This window comes from Leptosomus discolor, chromosome 1 (genome assembly GCF_034619465.1).
Source record: "Leptosomus discolor isolate bLepDis1 chromosome 1, bLepDis1.hap2, whole genome shotgun sequence".
In the NCBI taxonomy this organism is placed as follows: Eukaryota; Metazoa; Chordata; class Aves; order Leptosomiformes; family Leptosomidae; genus Leptosomus; species Leptosomus discolor.
In genome coordinates, this window is record NC_141391.1 from 34,070,498 (window position 1) to 34,089,268 (window position 18,771).

The following is an 18,771-nucleotide window of genomic DNA, read 5'->3' on the forward strand; positions in this document are numbered from 1 at the left end:
GAAAACAAGGCAGACTCTTTCTACATCTAGTATCTGAAGCAAGCCATCGGTGGCTACAGATGTTTGGAAAATAACTGTAAATTTTAAACCAATTTTGTCTAAGCGAAAAAAAGATACAAGAGTAACCTCTTGATCTCAGGAATGAAAATTACTGGCAAGCAAGGCCTGCCTCTGTGGCTTGACTTTCTCTGTTAGTATTGCCAGATGGAACCCACACCACTAGGGAACTGTATGACTTCTAATAGACTTCCTTTTTTGCCTCTTCACATTTTCTGGACATAGTTTCAAAGGAGTTTAATGTTAGACTTACTATCTGGACATAGATTCAACAGTAAATGAAGACTGACTTACTTCTATTACTGTAGTTCAACCAGAGCATTTGGGTAAAATTCAGGCCTCGCTGCATTCAATGGCAGATTCCCTATGGACTTCGGATGAAGCCAGGATTTCATCTCAGCTGTCTTCTCTCTTCTTGTGTAGGAAAACCAACTACAGCTAGGCAGAGATGATGCATTGTTCTTTATAGTCTGCACCTGCGCCTAATTTAGTCTTGCAGCTAGAGCTACACAGCAAAGTAGATGACAGCTACTAGAGAGAACAGTCTGGAAACTGTCAACTCACAGAGATGCTTCTTGAGCTCTCACTCTTCAGAATAACTTCTCTTCTGTTTAATCAAAGGAAAAGTATTTTTGTTAAGAAACTTCACATTCCAAATAAGAATACTGTTAAGCCAGGGAATGAAAATATGAAATAGCTGTTTGTTACCAGTGCTGTAAATAATCTGTGAAAGCCTTCACAAACACACCAGATGCAGGCTGCTAAATCCTTCCACTTCATGACAGCACTGAACCACTGACGGAATCATACTTTCCATAGAGAGGAGGGAGCAAGCACCAGCTATGTGAAGCATATATGCATCAGTCACGATTAGCAAGCGAAGCAGATGCCATATTCAAGCAATAACGTAATATTGTATAGCCAGATAAAATTTCACATGTGGGTATACACATGTAGACACAAGAAAAAACAGGTTCTACATATTCACATTATTAAACGACACTAAATTTTGGGTGGTGGCACAACTGACAGCATAGCATAAAAACAGTGCAACTTTTAAGTTGTGCATCTAATTGTTTGTGCATGTGGGTATATATTCAACAAAATTTCCCTTCCCATAATTATGCACAGAGATAACAATGTTTCAATTATAACTTTCCCAGCAACGGTTTGAAAATCAGTTAATATAGTTTTCTTTTGCTGCAAATGGAAAGTTGGAGGCTGAATTCAAGGCTGAATTTAAAGTTTTGGAAAAGTTGACTAATTCAGAATTTAAAGACAATGCTTTAAAAAGCAAAACACTTTATAGATACATGACTCAGGGCTGAAATTTAAAGCATTTAGCTTGACAGGTATATATATACACACACAGAGGAAAAAGGAGGCTTTGTACATTTCACAGTGTGAAATTACTGTGAATATGCACAAAACTTTGAAATGTCTCATTATCTCCAGCATAGCATAAAATCTATTCAGTATTCAGGTTACGGATTTAATTGCTTGTATATCTGCTGCAGTTTATTACTAAATTTTATTTTATCTATAGATATGACAAGAGGATCAATGTAATCTTCTATTTTAATATCCCAGACAGGTAAGATATATTAATAAATGATTCCATTGTTATTTTGCCTCATTGGCATTCTACTCTTCCACCAGACCCTCTTGTTACTTAGCCTATCTTTAGTGATCTTCGGCTTATAAGAAATTAGGGCAATAACCATAAAAGGATGTTTCAATTTAGTTTGCCCTGCCTTAGACCCAGAAAGCATGTTCATAGACCTATATTAGGTACTAAGAATAGAATATACTCAATCAACACTCTAGCCAACGGGAAACGCTGAAGATCATGAAATCTCACCTCTTTTAAGTGTTTAAAGCACTTAATACCAAGCTGCAGAAATGCATCTAGGGCTAGACCAACATTTATAATTCATAATATCTTTTGGGGGCTAAGAAGTCTAAGTTGTCAGCATTTAAACAGATGCTTAGCTCACTTAGTGGTTGTCCTTTAGTGGATAATTGTTCCAATGCCAAAAACACGCAGGAAATGGGAGATTTGCTGGAGAAAAATTCTCCCAGCCCCATGGACACTGAGATACCTAAAAACTGAAGTACAGGTGATAAAAGATGGTGACTTCTCTGGCTTCTACCTTCTGCTAAGCTCCCTCGCCACCCTTTTACTGGTGCTGAGATCCAAGTCTCAACTGGATTTTCCTTGAAACCAGGCTTAGTTCATTATCGTGAAAGCCTTTCACAAATTATTCTAAAATTTACTCCCAAGCTTTTACATAGATCCAAGAGCTGTAACTTTAGTTGAAACAAGTCAGTTTTGAAATCTATTTCGGTAACATCACCTTTTACAAAACTCTCACATCAAAGCCATACGTGTGCAAAACGTCACTGCTGAGTAACTGGGTTCAAATTCTTCCTGAAGTATAAATTAAGAACACAGGTGAGGGGTGGCACTGGGACAGCAGGGCCCATGGATGCAGCAGGATTTAAGAAATCAGAGGTAGGAAATACCTTTGGCACATGAATTTACCCCATCCACCGCTGCCCACGCCTTTCCAGGGCGTTTTAAACGTTTCCAGCTATCGCGTTCAGCCTCCTTCACCTAAAAAAAATAAAAAATAAAAAATCACGTCGTCCTCGGAGCTGACGCCCCAGACCTCCGGCCTGAGCACACAACGGAGGTACCAGCCCCGCCGGCGCCCAGGGCCCCGGGCCGCTGCCCGCCATCGCCTCCCCCCACCGGCCGCGGCGGCTGGCGCCGAGGGGCCGGGAGCTCCCCCTGCCATTGCCTTCCCCCTCCGACCAGGTGCCCCCCACCCCCTCCGGCACAGCTGGGGGCTACAAGGCGTCCCCCCTCGCCTTCCCCAGGTATCGCCGGCGGCATCAGGCAGCTCGGCCTGCGGCCGCCGCCCCTGTCTCCCGCGCCGGCCCGTTCCCGCCCCGGCCGCCGGTCGGCCCGGCGCTAGTTTCCGGTGGGACTTTGTGCCGCGGCGTTTCCCTTCCCCTCCTCGGCCCGGCCCGGCCCGGCCCAGCGCGGCGGTTCCAGTGGTCTCCGGGCGGCCCATGCAGTCGCGGGTGCTGTGCCTGGGCGGCGGGGCCGGGGGCCTCGCTGCGCGCAGGGTCCGCCTGCTCCTGCGGCAGGTGCTGGGCGGCGGCGCGGCCGCGGCGCAGTCCGGCCGCCTGGAGGTCAGGGCGCTGCACAGCTCAGGTAACGACCCCTGCCCACCTTCCACCGGCGGGGTGGCCCGGGCCGGGTCTCTCGACAGCCTCCCCCTGGCTTCCCTGGGCCCTGACACTGGGCCCGGGGGTGTGGGCAGCCCCGCTTCCCCCTCAGCCGGGCGGCCCCGGGGAAGGCCTGGAGGCAGGTTATCACCGGGCTTGCCCGGTGTGCGCTACCGTCCCCGTTTCTTCTTATGCTCCTGAGTGCTGCGTGAGAGCAAACGGCAGAGTTCCGTCAGGGCCTCGCAGGGGCGCTTGGTGTGGCTTTCCGTGGCTTCTCTTCCAAGGTGTTTCACCCGCGGTGAGGCAGGAGCAGCCCCGCAGCCTGTCCCCGTGAGAACCGCTCCTCTGACCGAGCGCCTCTTACCGCCTTGCGATGCGTTCGGGTTCGCCGTTGCCTGGCTTTGGGCCCCCGTCCCCCCCCCGCCCGCTAAGGCCATGTCCGGGGTCACCGCGGCTGATGCGCGTTTGAGCGTGGCTGCAGCCATCGCTGATGAGACCGGGGGTTGACCTTGGGCTTGCGTATGTTAGGAAGGATGACCTGAACTGGTCTGGAGTAGCCTCTGGTGACCTTTGGGACAGAGGATGGGCCTGTGCAGAGCAGAAGTGGCCTTTGGAAAGGATGGCGTACGCCTGGGGTAGCTGGTGCCTTTCTGGAGGAGTGCCAAAAGCAACAAAGCTCCTGAATACTGAGCGAGTGATGGGCAGCTGTAAATTAGGGAGGTAGAATGACGGCAAGTGATTCTGATGGTGGAGTATTCGCTAAAGCTCTTAATGACACCCCTTTAATACCATTAATCTGCATTTTTATTTTTGATAGTTGTTTGTTAGTTGACTAGTTCATTTCTTTAAATGTAGGTTTGATTTCTCAAAGGTTTTATGAAAAGGAAGCCTTTGAGGAACTGATAACCGTAAAATTCCTTCAAGAATTTTTGGATAGAAAATATTTTATTTGTGAAAAGTACTAAAAAAACTAGGGTTATTTATCTTAAAACAGTAGGAGTAAAAGGGTTAACACAAGTTAACCATGTGTGAAACAAGCACCCAAAGAAGTAGCTCAGCACTTCTCAGCCCTTTGTTGGGTTAAGTAACCTTAAGAACAAGAAGAAAGTCAGCAAAATGAAATGATAGCAAATGCAATACTACTAAAAATATTTCATAATTTGCATGTGCTATGGAACGTAACTGAGTGTAACTTAGCAATATGCATGAATATACTGTATCTGAATAATAGGAGTATTCCCAGTTACGATCAATGATGGTAATAGTTTTGGTAGGAAGATTTAAATCTCAAAGCTCTAGACAGTCTTGTAGTTTATTAAAGGTTGGCTAAGAGGTGGTATTAGGTATATTTGTCGTCCCAGCATCTGAGACATCTCATTCATTATAGTGCTTCCCGTGCTCCCATGAATTTGGGACCTTGATATTAGGAATACTATTTATTACAGGGTTGGTTGTTGATTTGTTGTTTGTTTTTTTTTTTTCTCAGGGGGGCTGTTAAATTAATTTTAAAGATGATTGCATGTCCCCTTGCAGGCCCTATCCCTCCTTTAAGGTTCCTGAAGTTACAAAGAGATGGTCAGAAATTTTGTGTGCAATACGTGTTTTTGCTATTTCCATGCAGCTGCTATAATTACAAGTCTTGTTGTAAGCAGTGTTGAGGTTGCATGTCTCTTCCTTACTGATAAAGAAAATATTTCTGAAAAGGCTGAAAACTGATAACAGCCAAGTAAACAGCAAATTGTTGTCTACCCGTAATTTGGATCTGACATCCCTGCTGGATCGGGTTTACTGTCTGTGATAATACCTTTTAAGTGTAAGGGGGTACATTGTGGCCTGATTTTGTCCTGTTGTGTGGAAGGAGCCATGCTTAGCTTTTGAGCTCTGTCTTTGCAATGTATGGCTTGCTGGTGCACTGGGGGCTGTGAAGGAACTGCTAGAGCTGTCTAGTGGTAAAGCTTAAGATAAATCTCAAAGTGAAAGACAGAGGCACTCAGTGACTAAAGGGTAATGGGAGTATCTAGGAAGGGTTGGGGTTTACATGACTAACTTAATGAGGGAAACTTAATTTATAGTAAGTAATGTTGTGGAAGGATGACTGTCAGATTAATTTTTAATACAGGTTTCACGTCTCCTTGCAAAAGACTGAAAATAATCAAGTTTTTGTAGACTGCAGAGTTATTTGTGATTAATTACTATTTTAAACACAGTACGAGCTGAACAAAGTGAAGTTCAATGTAACGCAGTTCACTGACAATTATTTGCATCTACTTGTATGTAATATGAAACTTTTGAAAAGACCTGATGGAATACACAGTACCAGAGATGCTTTAAGGGCTTGGCGGGAACAAATGCTGAATTTGGTGAAAACTGAAGAGTTGGGAAAATAAAAATCGTTGCCGGTGAGATAGTACAGGCAAAGGTCTTGTGTGCTTTGCTGCTCAATGTGCTTAAAACAACTTAACGCTTTGTCACTTGCGTAGGCCAAAATAGGTGCTAGCTTCATTCGTGGTTTTCTGCAGCTCTGCCTGGACAGGTTCACTTCCTGTGCTTTCCAAACCCTGGCCAGTCCTAATTCCTTATCAAACCCATGTTTAAAGCCTAAAACATGTCAATGATACATACAAGAGAATCTGCTGAGTATAACACATTCAGTTGTGAAAGCTATATCAGACTTCAGAATCCTGTAATGTTAATCATCAGTGTACAGGGTCTAAGTGATTGTGGTAAAAATCTGAAAGAAGACAATGAATGGGACCGTGTGTTTAGAAGGGATTTTGGGTGGTGGTTTTTTCCCGTGCCTATCACTGTGCAAAAACTGAAGAACTGGTTGGTGATGGATGTAAACGCTTTCCTGCGCTTTCCAGCACATTCTGTTTTCTGACTTTACCTGTGTTGTTATGTTGTTGAACTTCACATGTGGACAGCTGGGAGCGTGGTTCTGGCAATATATTTTTCACTGGCAAAATGTATTTAAAAGACTTCATTCTTTCATCTTTCTCTTAACATTCCTGCTATTGTTCATTGCCCATAAGTGGGGCTGCATTGTGGTGACTGAAACAGTTCCAGTGATTTGATTTATATCGAGGCCTTATGAACGGTTGTTGCGTCAGCACAACCGAGAAGGCAGCAAATGGAGACGGAAATTTACAGAGCTGGTTGTCGCGAAAGTTTGCAGAGTTATGCCTGAATTAGTTCAAATTATTCTTAACATTTAAGAGAGAAAAGGTTGATGGCAAAAAACCCCGGTGTCTTTTATTAGACATGCTGAAGAAAGGGATGAGCTGTCAGACAGATAAGCTTCTGTACGCTATTCAGTAGGATTTCACCATTGTTCCTGTGAGTAGATGTCAGTAAATAGCTTCTGAAGTTTAATATTTGGCATTTGTTCAAAACTTAAATTTTCCTGTTTAGCAACTGTTACAGTCCTGATATATGTTGATGGGTTTTGCAAGTCCTGCCCATTTTAATACATGAGGCTGAAGTTGAACCTGCTTGGCAAACTCAGGATAGTTGCGTAGGAGATGCCATAGTGAACTTTAAAGCTTTTTTGTCTGTTTTGGTTATCTTTTCAGTAAATGGAAGGTTTTAACAACAATTTTCAGTTGTAGTTTCTTTTTAGTTGAAATACGTGATTGAAATTATGCTAATGCATTTGATACCTAAGCTCAGTTTAAAATAGACTGATAGTCTGGCTTTTCTGCACTGAGCAAACTGTGCTTCAGGAATCTTCATACAGTTTTAAAACACTGTGAGCTAAGTTTTCACATAAGCAGCACTGGCCACAGAAGATTTGAAAGGGAACGCAGGGGACGTGGTGGGCATCTGTTACTGTGTGACTAACAGGAGGTAGTGGATATTGCTTTCTACAGACAGCTAGCAGAAACCTCCCACGCATGGGCGCTCATGCTCACAGGGAATTTCAGCCATCCAGACATCTGCTAGGAGGGCAATCTGGCATTGTGCATGCGCTTTTGGTAGCTTCTAGACTGTGTGGGTAAAAATTTTGTAACGTGGATGCCGGAGAGCCTGGTCAAGGGTAACTTCACTTCATCTGCTGCTCACAAGTAGGGAGGAAGTGTGGCTGGCTTGGTCATAGATGGCAGCCTGGATCGCAGTGACCGTAACATGATTGAGTTGTGGATCTGGAAGAAGGCTGGGAAGGTGAGCAGCAGAATTAGGATCCTGGGCTTAAGGACTGCAGGCTTTCACTTATTCAGGAGATAGGTAGGTAGAATCCCTTGGATAACAACCACGAAGAAGAAAGGTGCCCAGGAGAGTTTGAAGATTTTTAAAGAAAACTTAATCACAGCTCAGGAACAAACCATTCCACAGTGCAGGAAGATTTGATATTTCAGCAGGAGGCCTGCTTGGCCAAGCAGGGAACTTCTCAATGAACTAAAACAGAAAAAGGGGGCATACAAAAATGGAAATGAGGACAGACACCAAAAGATGAGCATAAAAGTGCTATTTGGTATGTAGCGACAAAATTCATACCATCTGACAAACTGCAGATCTTTAGTCCAGAAGGACCTCGATAAACTCAAGGACTGGGCCAACGGAAACCTCAAGAAGTTTAGGAAGGAGAAGTATGAAATTCTGCTACTGGACTTAAGTGTTGCTGTGTGTCACTACAGGCTGGAGAGGGACTGGCTGAGTAGCAGCTTTGCTGAAAAGGCTGTGGAGTTGCAGTGGATGTCTGGTTGAATATGAGCCAACACCTCATAGCAAATAAGGTGCACCACAGACTGGGCTGTGTTAGGAGGGGCGTGGGCAATGGTGAAGGGAGGGTTTGTCTCTAGAAGGCACCAGTGAGGCTCTGCCTGGAATGCTGCGTCCAATTTCGAGTTCCCTAGTTCTAGGGAGATACTGAGAAACTGATGGAGTCCGCTTGAGGGCTACCAAAATCGTTACGGACCTAGAGCACTTGATGGTGAGGAGACGCTGAGGAATCTGGGCTTGTTAGGTTTGCAAGGAGAGGCCTAAGGGAGGAGAAATCTGTTGGCAACTTCATAATTAAAATTACAAAAATGATTAAGTCTAACTCTACTTAATAGTGACAGATAATGTATCAGGAGGCAGTCATCACAAGTCGGGGCTTGGGAGGCTCAGACTGGACAATAGGACAAACTTTTTTACTAGGAGAGTAGTGCAGCAGGAGAAGAGGTTGGCAGGAAAGGCTGTGGAACAGCCATCCGTGGAGGTTTTTGAGACTCAGTCAACCAGAGCCACAGGTCATCAGATCTCGGTCTTGTTGATAAGCTGATGTTGAGCAGGAAGTTGGAGAAGAGGAGCAGCTTTTCTAGAGTGCTGTGGTAGTTGATGAAATGGGCAGCTTAGCACTTCTTTGGCATGGTAGGCGTCTTACTAAGAGATACTCTGAAATTTATATATCAAGTCTGCGTGAGATCATCATGGTATTAAACATATTTACAACTGACTTTTCACATCGTAACACTTTTTGTAACTGAGCATCTTCACACTCCCTAACTTCAGGGTATGCTGTTGGCCCAGATGAAAAATAGTTGTCCTCTAAGAAATGATTGTAAGCTTCTTGCGTGACTGAATGTCAGATAAGATTCTGCGTTCATGTTGTTGATCTTCTACTAATGCAAAAAAAAAAAAAGAGGAAAAGGTTCACTTTCTGGAGTTAAATATGAAGATTTTGTTTACACTTTGAACTTTAATTGGTAAGAGAATCATTAGGCTAAAGTAGGTAACTGAAAAATCAAGCATTGGCTTCAAAACTGAAAATTTAAAAAAATTGAACATCTAAGAGTAACGTTGAGTAGAAATAGAGTAATACTCAAATTTTGTTTGAATTAATTATTTTGGTTTCTTAGAGGGAAGGACTTTCTTTTGTTCCTAAAAAAAGGGCGACTTAAGTGAAGTGGATTTTTTTTGCTTAGCTCAGAAATGGGTTTTGTTGTGTTAACATCCAGCTATTTCAGTCAGCAGCAGCTGTCCATCTGCAGTGTCCTGTCGCAGCAGCTGAGCTCCACTGCAGCTGCACATGAAGGCAGCGGTGGTCAAGGAGCAAACATAGAGAGTGCAGATAATGGGTTTCTGTGCTTCATACTCATGTCTCTGGGCGGCTGCCAGTACCTATGTAAGATGCAGAGTAGGTTACAGTGTTACCCAATGACTGTGTGGAATGTTTGCAGCCATGAAGAGGGCCAGTAAGAGGTGGTATGAAATGAGAGATAGAAGTTGTGTAGATAGGGCTGCTCCTCCCCCGCCCGCCCCCTCCCCCCCGAACACACCCCCCCCCCCCCCGAACACACCCCACCCCACCCACCCCCCCGCCCCGCCCCCGAACAGTGTATTTGGAAAAGTTGAGGAAAAAGAAAAAACAAATCCTGGAAAGTGTCATTTCTGTTTCTTCAAAATGAGTTGACTCTACAAGGGTGAGGGCTGACACTTTTCTGTGCCCTTATGGAAATGTGCTGGATAAAAATCAGTTAAAAGCTTTTTTTTTTTTTTTTTTTTTGTTCCTCCTTTCCTTCACACTAGAATGAAATTAAAACCTGGAAATATATATTTGATTTTGAACTTTCTTCTAACAGGTGTGATCTTATCCCACAGAGATTAATGTTCGCAGAGCTTAGCACCTTCACAGTTTTAATATGCTCTTGCGGTTACTGGCTTTCGAGACCAGGTGGATGGTCCATTTACAAGTGAATGTGTCATACAAGAAGATGACTACTGGAGTGTGTTAATCTCACGTAAATTCAGAATTAAAGAGGCCAAAAAGCAATAATTTCAGCCACCTAAAACTCAATGTTCCTGAAGCTTCATTGTAGTGTCTTATAAAAACTCTGATAATACAAAGATTTACATATGAGATTGGAACTGGTTCTGTTGTGCACTCAAAAAACTAAATACATGTATAGATCTGTGCAGGGTGTTTTCTTTCTCTGTAGAATTTCTTTATTTAAAAATAGCCATTTCAAATTTATTAATTTCTGTCTTTTTTTCTTAATGTGTTATTTCACCAGAAAAATGGAGAATAGAAGAAATAACTTTTTTCTGCTTCTTAAGTTCTTAAATTGTAGTTGAAATGTAATCTGTTTATCTTTACATATGACCAGCGTTGCTGTAAATAATTTAAACAACAGTGGCTTCTTCTTCTCAATTTATCGGAAAAAATAGTAGGATTAGGGAATAGTCTCTTCTTGGGAGGGGGAGAGGAGAAGAGGGCTAGTTGGTGTGATACTAGCTTTTAAATAGACTGGTCAAAGGTGCCAAGCACACAGTAAAGCTGCATGTTCAAGAAGCCTTCTTGCTGAGATTGTCAGATAAAAGCATCCACGGTGGGTCAGAACCTTTGTCCATCAAATCCTACTGTTCTGTACCAGAGAATGGTGAGTAGGAGGTGCTGGGGGAGAATAAAACCACAGGGTGTTCATGCAGGGGTGCCCTGCCAAAGTGCTCTCCCAGTCTTCAGCTGCCTCCTCAGCAGCTCAGGGGCTTGGAGCCGGTGCCTTTCCATTCAGTAGACTGAATGGAAGAAATAAGCCTGCTCACCTGAAGAGCCCTTGTCAGTTATCATAAAAAGCAAATGTAGGTATTAATACTGTTTTCTGTCTGAAGTGTAGTTCTAAAGAGGAGAGCGTATCAGGCTCAGTGCATTGCAGTTACTGGCTAGCTGTACGTACGTGTGCGAATTGCCATTTTGCCAGAGGTGCAATTCACACCTGTCTATTCCAGATGCAGTAGAAAGAGCTCGTTGCGTGTATTGAGGCTGTTTTCATATCTCCTTGTTTCAGAGAGTCTCTTCAGGGTCCCGTTATTGGGTCACAATCTTTATGTGCTGCCGATTTCTGAGCCCCAATTGCATGGGCTCGTAAATGACCTGTTTTGTCTGTATGGTGTCTGCCCCCTGAATGGGATGTCCCCTTTATCTTTTGGATTCTGGCTTATTTGGCACTTGTTTTGTTTCAGCAGCCATATCTCTTTGTGTACATCGAGCGCTGCTTGTATCCCAGTGTTTTCCCCAAAGACTGTGGTACCTAAAATGACTGTTTTCTGTGTGGGACACAAGAAACCAGGGGCACATCTTCGCTGCTTGCCTAAGAAACTCTGATATAGGCTACAAACCTTGTGTGTACAGCTTCTGTCCAGAATAGTGTGGTAGCAGCTTGTGAGGTGGATTGCAGTATGCACACAGGCTATTCCATAATCTGCAGTGGAGTCAAATAATTTGGGATACATGTTCTCAAATTATGAGTCTTGCTGATATAACACCACCATTTTACCTTACAGGCTGTTGTCAGTTCCTTGCTAGCTGGTGAAACATTGGAAAGAGCCTGTCCGGGATGACATCTCTGTTCAAAGAGTTTGGAAATGCAGTAGAAATGGAGTAACCAAACATGAGATTTTAAACAAGTACAGAATGAGACACATGAGACAAGAAAATATAGCCCAGGTGGAAGTGTGTGATAAGATTACTGGGCTAATCCCCCCTGTGCTAATTTAGCCAGCAAAATAGACTCTGCTGTCTTGGTTTATTGTTGCTTAAACTTCTGTTAAACACTGCTGATATTTTTACTTTTTGGACAGATGCAAGCTGGAGGCAAAATTTGTCTGCAGGCAGCAACAAACCTGTTAAAAGCTGAATGCCCTGACTGTATGCTAGGGATTTTGTGTGCTCATCTCTCTCCACATCTTGCATGTAGTTCCCTCCCAGCCCATTTTCCATGGAAGTTTGTAGGTTCCATTGAAAGCTGGAATATTTGTGGAATTTTTGGACATGATTAGGTGTGTTGATCAAGGATTAGAATGTTATGGATTGACATAAATACCACCAGAAGAGGTGCTTTTTCCATTTTTCACCTAGACCAAACTCATTTGTGGTTTTGTGGGGTTTTTTTTGTTGTTTGTTTGGGTTGGGTTTTTTTAGGGAGTACAGGAAATCAGCTAAGGCTTTTCAGTACTGGGCCAATAAAGTAGGTAGTTAAAATTTCCCCTTGTAGATGATATCATCATTCCAATGTATTGAAAAAGTCTGACACTTTGTTGTTTCAGCATCTTTTCCCTACTGTGTTTTGGAAGACTGTGTATACATGAAAGAGTATTTACAATTTGAGCTGAGGTGGTTTAAGCTGGGAGCTAATTAGTCATATATTCTTGTCTCATTGCATGTTGGCTGGGGAATGGTGAGAAAATAAACTGGCACTAATTTCCTAAGGATATATCAGGCAACCTGCTCTTTTTGGAATGTTAAAATTCGTCCTAGCTGAGCTAATGAGAGCAGTGACAACTTTTGCAGGAAGCAGTGGGCTTCTAGGATGTTTTCATCAACTGGGAGGCATTTTGGTCAATTATTTAGCTGTTCCCCAGTGAGAAAGACTGATTGGAGCTGCAGCAGAAGAAAGGGAAACGGAGATGATGCTTAGGCAGTAAAACAGTTTTTCTTACTTTAAAACTTAGAGAAGTGGGCAAAACCCTGGGAGAGCCAAAGCCTAGATTTTACTCCCTGCAGCAGTTGTCTGTTGTCCAGTGACTCTTTAATTTAAGATATCATAGAATCATTAGTTTGGAATAGACCTCTAAGATCATCAGGTCCAACATTGACCTAATAGCACCATGCCCACTAAACCATGTCTACAAGTACTACATGAACACGTGTTTTGAACCAGGTACAGTGACTCCACCACTTCCCTGGGCAGCCTGTTCCAATGTTTGACCACTCTTTCAGTAAAGAAATTTTTCCTAATGTCCAATCTAAACCTCCACTGGTTCAACTTGAGGCCATTCCCTCTTGTCCTATTGCTTGTTACTTGGGAGAAGAGACCAACCCCCCACCTCACTACAACCTCCTTTCAGGTAATTATAGAGAGCGATAAGGTCTCCCCTCAGCCTTCTTTTCTCCAGGCTAAACAACCCCAATTCCCTCAGCTGCTCCTCAGAAGACCTGATCTCCAGACCCTTCACCAGCTTTGTTGCCCTTCTCTGGACATGCTCCAGCACCACAATGTCTTTCTTGTAGTGAGAGGCCCAAAACTGCACACAGTATTCGAGGTGTGGCCTCACCAGTGCTGAATAGAGGGTCATGATCACTACGTAACAGTTCCCTGAACGGGGACCAGGCCCCTAAGCTGTTGCAGGACTCTTGTTTTGGAGTGAGTTGGAATGCTTCACATTGAAGAGGGTACAGTGCTCTTAGGTGCATTTGAACTGCATATTCAACGAGAGCTAGGAAATGAGCCTAAAGCCCCGGACTGCTGCCTAATCATTAGCTGAGCCTCAGCTCTGTTTGAGGCCGTTCCACTTCTTGGCTTCTGCACAGATCTGCCAGAGAAGGGTGCTTAGCTCTAGCAGGGAGGGTGGGAACTGCATGATGCTGCTTGTCCTTGGGACCAGGGCCCATGGTCACCTTTTATTTGACAGTACAGCTCCTGCCTACGTCTCCTACTTTCTGGCAAGCCATTGAAACGCTGTATTGTGTAAAATGTGTGAAGAACCACCACCAGCTTACCACCTTCTGCCAGTACTTTAAGGAAAAAATGGAGGGCTGATTATTTGGATTTCAGGAGTGACATAAAGACCTACGTGCAGGCATGTATGTCAGGCTTTGAATCACCCTCTCAGCATTGTTGTGAAGCCCTTAAATCTGGGAGGAAATTAAAATCCTTTCTTCACTGCTTTCTGTTTGTTGCTGTAGGTAATTCTCCTCTATCTGCTCTAAATCTAGTCCTGAATCTGTAACCTTTCCCATGGATTGTGTGAGTCATGTCAGAACCTGGGGATTCTCAGTCCTGTGAGATGAGCAGTGACATCTGGGTATGCTGGAAGAGAACTGCATTTGAGTGCAAAACTAGAGTCATTGCTGACTGAAAGGAGAGCTACTGTATGTATGGGAGGAGTTTTAATTGCCTCTGTTAATTTGGACAAGCTTCCTCTTCAGCATCTCCCTCTCTGTCCCACCATTGGTCTTCTGAACTCTTTGACTCTTTACATGGTGTTGGAGATAGGCAACCATTGACTGGGTCCTTTTGGATGGAGTAGGTCAAGGTGCAGATCTACAAAAGGATTTTTAGAGTTGGATCTTGTTCATGGGCTGTATACTTTCTACATCTCGTTTCTGAGAAAAAGACAAGTACAAGAAACCGTTCCAAAACTTGTCCTTGATTCATGGAAAGATAGTGTAATCAGTACTGTGGCAAAACTGCAGCAGTCTTACTCCAGTAATCCTCTCCATCCTCACACTCACACTACAGTGCCTGTTGGGCGACGAAGGTGATGTTATCTTCAGCAACAGTAATGGAAAAAAACATCATTATACTAGAGTCATCTTAGTTTCATGGCCTTAATACTTGTGAACTCGTTTGCATAGCCCAGATAGTCTCTTGGAATAAATAAACATTGAGTTTGTTACCAGTCTGCAGCTCACTTTCTTGACTTCATGGGTTTTGGGTGTTGTGCTGTTTTTCTATGTGACCACTGCCACCTTGGTGCTTGCCCGTTTCCTGGCTGCAAACTGGATTTCACTTCTGATTTCTGCTAGAAAGTACACAGGGCACGCCCTGCAATTTAATTCAAGTTTGTAGTTGCAGAACGACAGATCACCCAGGCAGGTCCGAGTAAGAGACCAGTAAATAAAATGGCCAGGCACTTTAGTTTTGGTGAAATCCAGAGCAAGTCATGCTTGAGACTTCTCAGACATTGGAAAGGTGCCAGGTTCTGCAGTCATGCAGGTAGTGCAGGGAGGGCCCACTGACATGTATGTGTCATTTTGTACCTCTAACAGATACTGTCTCAGGCTGCTTGAAATCTCAGGGAAATCATCACCCCTCAAGGGTTTCTCACTGCTAGTTCTACAGATAAATGGGCTAAAGATATAATTTCAATAAATCTATGATGGTAGCTGGAACGGGGTTGTACAGTGAGCTTGAATTCCATAGCTCCCAACAAAGTAAGTTATGGTTATATCAACAGCAACAAAGGAAAAAAAGTCAAGGAATGTTAAATGTAAATTGTCCTGGTACCTGATCTATTGAAAAGTAGCAGAGCCTAATTAGTGAACTAACAGTTCTCAAACACATTAGAGGCTGCTTTGTGAACACACAATCAGCCTTACCACATCAAGTCTATGATTTAAACTTTAATATAAGGGCATTAAACACTAAAAGACTTTTCTCTTTTTTAGGTGATACTGTCACTATTGGAGATGTATCTTTTAAACTCAAGACACCGAAGAACCCAGAACTTGTTCCACAGAACTACAGTAAGAATCTGCTTTCCTTTTGAATGAGTTTCAAGGCTTTATTCCAAAAATTTTACTCTCTGAAGTCACCCCGCTGACTTTAATGAAATTATCTAAAAAAATATGTTTTGAAAAAACATGCAATTTGGGGAAGGCTGTCTCTGCTGAGTTCTTTACTGTATCTCTGGTCCAGGAATATCTTAACTTTGAATGTAACTTGTCCCATTGGTCAGTGGGACAGTAAAAGGATCGTTTGTGTTATGTTTAAATATTTTGTTCGAAAGGGGTCTCATCCAGCAACTGCTTCTAAAAATAATACAGTAATCTCAAATTGTTTGGACCTAAAACTGTGGCAGTTTAAAATTATCATTCAATTGCGGTGTCATTGTATGTCCTAGGAGTTTTCTGCTGTATGGCAGATGTATGGTGTTTTTGCTGTGATATTTAATATTCACAGATTGTCACATTATTGTTGTCAGCAAACATACAGATACAGCTCAGTGCCCAGCAAGGTCATTGAGCAGATCCTCCTGTAAACTATGCTAATGCACATGGAAAATAAGGACATCATTGGTGACAGCCAACATGGCTTCACTAAGGGAAAATCATGCCTGACAAATTTGGTAGCCGTCTAAAATGGGGTTACAGCTTTGGTGGATAAGGGAAGAGCAACTGATGTCATCTACCTGGACTTGTTGGCGAAGCATTTAACACTGTCCCACATGACATCCTTGTCTCTATATTGGAGAGACATGAATTTGACGGATGGACCGCTTAGTGGATAAGGAATTGGCTGGATGGTTGCACTCAAAGAGTTGTGGTCAACAGTTCAATGTCCTAGTGGAGACCAGTGATGAGTGGTGTTCCTCAAGGGTTGGTATTGGGACCAGCGCTGCTTAACACCTTTGTTGGCAACATGGACAGTGGGATTGAGTGCATCCTCAGCAAGTTTGCCGATGACACCAAGCTGCGTGGTGCAGTTGACACGCTGGAGGGAAGGGATGCCATCCAGAGGGACCTTGACAGGCTGGACAGGTGGGCCCAGGCCAACACCATGAAGTTCAACAAGGCCAAGTGCAAGGTCCTGCACCTGGGTTGAGGCAATCCCAAGCACAGATGAGGCTAGGCAATGAGTGGATTAAGAGCAGCCCTGCAGAGGAGTTGGGGGTGTTGGCTGACAAGAAGTTCAACGTGACCTAGCAATGTGTACTCACAGCCCAGAAAGCTGATTGCATCCTGGGCTTCTTCATCAAAAGAAAAGTGGCCAGCAGTTCAAGGGAGGTGATTCTCCACTTCTACTCTGCTCTCATGAGGCCCCACCTGCAGTGCTGCATTCAGCTGTGGGGCCCGCAGCATAAGAAAGACATGGACCTGCTCAAGCGTGTCCAGAGGAGGGCCACAGAGATGATCAGGGGCTGGAGCATGTCCCCTGTGAAGACAAGCTGAGAGAGTTGGGGTTGTTCAGCCTGGAGAAGAGAAAGGTCTGGGGAGACCTTACAGCAGCCCTCCAGTACCTAAAGGGGACCTACAAGAAAGCTGGTGAGGGGATTTTTACAAGGGCATATAGTGACGGCATAAGGTGTAATGGCTTTAAACTGAAAGAGGGGAGATTTAGATTAGATATAAGGAAGAAATTCTTTACTGTGAGGGTGGTGAGGCACTGGAACAGGTTGCCCAGAGCTCAAGCTGTGGCTGCTCCCTCCCTGGGAGTGTTCAAGGCCAGGCTGGATGGGGCTTGGAGCAACCTGGTCTGGTGGGAGGTGTCCCTGCCCATGGCAGGGGGCTTGGAACTGGATGATCTTTAAGGTCCATTCCAACCCAAACCATTCTGTGATTCTATGATCTTTGCAATCCATCAAGTTAATGAGAAGTCAATTCACAGTGATAAAAATATGCTATCAAATACTTACAAAAGACACAGCCAATTATGCACATTAACAATGCACATACACGTACTTACAATTAATTCATGTTTTGATACCTTACTAAAAATGCCACGGATTTGCTGCCATCCAGATTTCCTGTTTGTTTGTTGAGAATACATGCTTCTTGAGCTTTTCCTTTTGCGCCATAGATTAGCAAGTGAATCATGATTTCATTGTCACGTTTCCTAGGACAGTACAGGCCAACTGCCTCCTGAGGATCCAGAATGATCAGTCGCCATTTGTTCAGCACTTTCACATGTGGGCTGCTGGATGTTTGACATTTAAATAAAAGAAAAAAAAAAAAAAAGACCAACAACTGATCTTTCCACTCAGATAAATTTCCGGACCAAAACCAAGTACACATGGCATTCTAAAGGGGTATGTAAGTCTTGTACTACAGTTAGACAGGGCCAGGCATTGAGAACTCCCAGTGACTGTCATTGCTGGGCTTGCAAGATTTTACAGCTGGAAACTGAACTTTGTTACTCACTTCCAGTGAATTTGCTTTCCAGCATGTCTAAATTCATTCCCTGACATTTTGAATCAGACATGAGGAGAACGGCTGGGATGCTGGTCTTTTTTGGTTTTCTTTATCCTTTTAGAAGGATGGCATTGATAATAGCGACAATATGCTTGCCACTGCAGTGCTGGCAGGATGGAAGGTAACTCCTGGGAGAGAGATACTGAAGGTGAGAGGGGTGTTACAGGTGTACAGGGAGTGCTACCGGTACAGTATCTGAAAGGGTAGGAGCCGCCGCGTGAAGGTTTACATCGATGTGTTCTTAGGCAGTAGTAATTCAGTTCATCAGACGGGCTTTAGGTGACCCTGCTTGAGCAGGGTTGGACAAGATATCATCCAGAGGTCCCTTCCGTCCTGAACTGTTCTGTTTCTGTGATTCCTGATCTTGTAGTAACTGGGATTGTAGACCTGTGTTGCTGTTGACTTGTTTACATTGCTCTTTCTTAACTCTTTTCTGATGTGCAACGTTTCTTTTGAGATGTTTGTTGTTCGAGAGGTGTAGGAGGAATATAGAAACAGTTGGGTTGGAAGGGACCTTTAAAGGTCATGTAGTACAACCCCCCCCTGCAATGAGCAGGGACATCTTCGACTAGATCAGGTTGCTCAGAGAGCAATATAGAGAGGAAGATTTGGTTTGCTTTCAGACTTTGACTAGTGTGAAGTGTGCCAGTAGTCTGGTAGGCCAGATCGCTGATCTGCATCTAGATTGTGGGCTACTTAACTCCCATACCCCATCAGGTATCACACTGTGATGCTTCCCTACCAGGTGATCTAAGATACCAAAGATATCCGAGGCCGTGTGTCAGCCCTTGCTGTTATGGGGTAGC

General features: G+C 43.8%; 1 protein-coding gene across 1 annotated transcript in view; it reads left to right on the top strand.

The window, feature by feature from the left end:
- Positions 1–3,135: 3,135 nt before the first annotated feature.
- The window catches only part of VWA8 (von Willebrand factor A domain containing 8), a 203,720-nt gene continuing 188,084 nt past the window's right edge, over positions 3,136–18,771 (top strand). Inside the window, exons 1-2 of the mRNA XM_086481978.1 lie at positions 3,136–3,280; positions 15,443–15,520. Coding sequence (XP_086338104.1) covers positions 3,136–3,280; positions 15,443–15,520 — 223 coding nt within the window. The remainder of the gene's footprint in view (positions 3,281–15,442; positions 15,521–18,771) is intronic.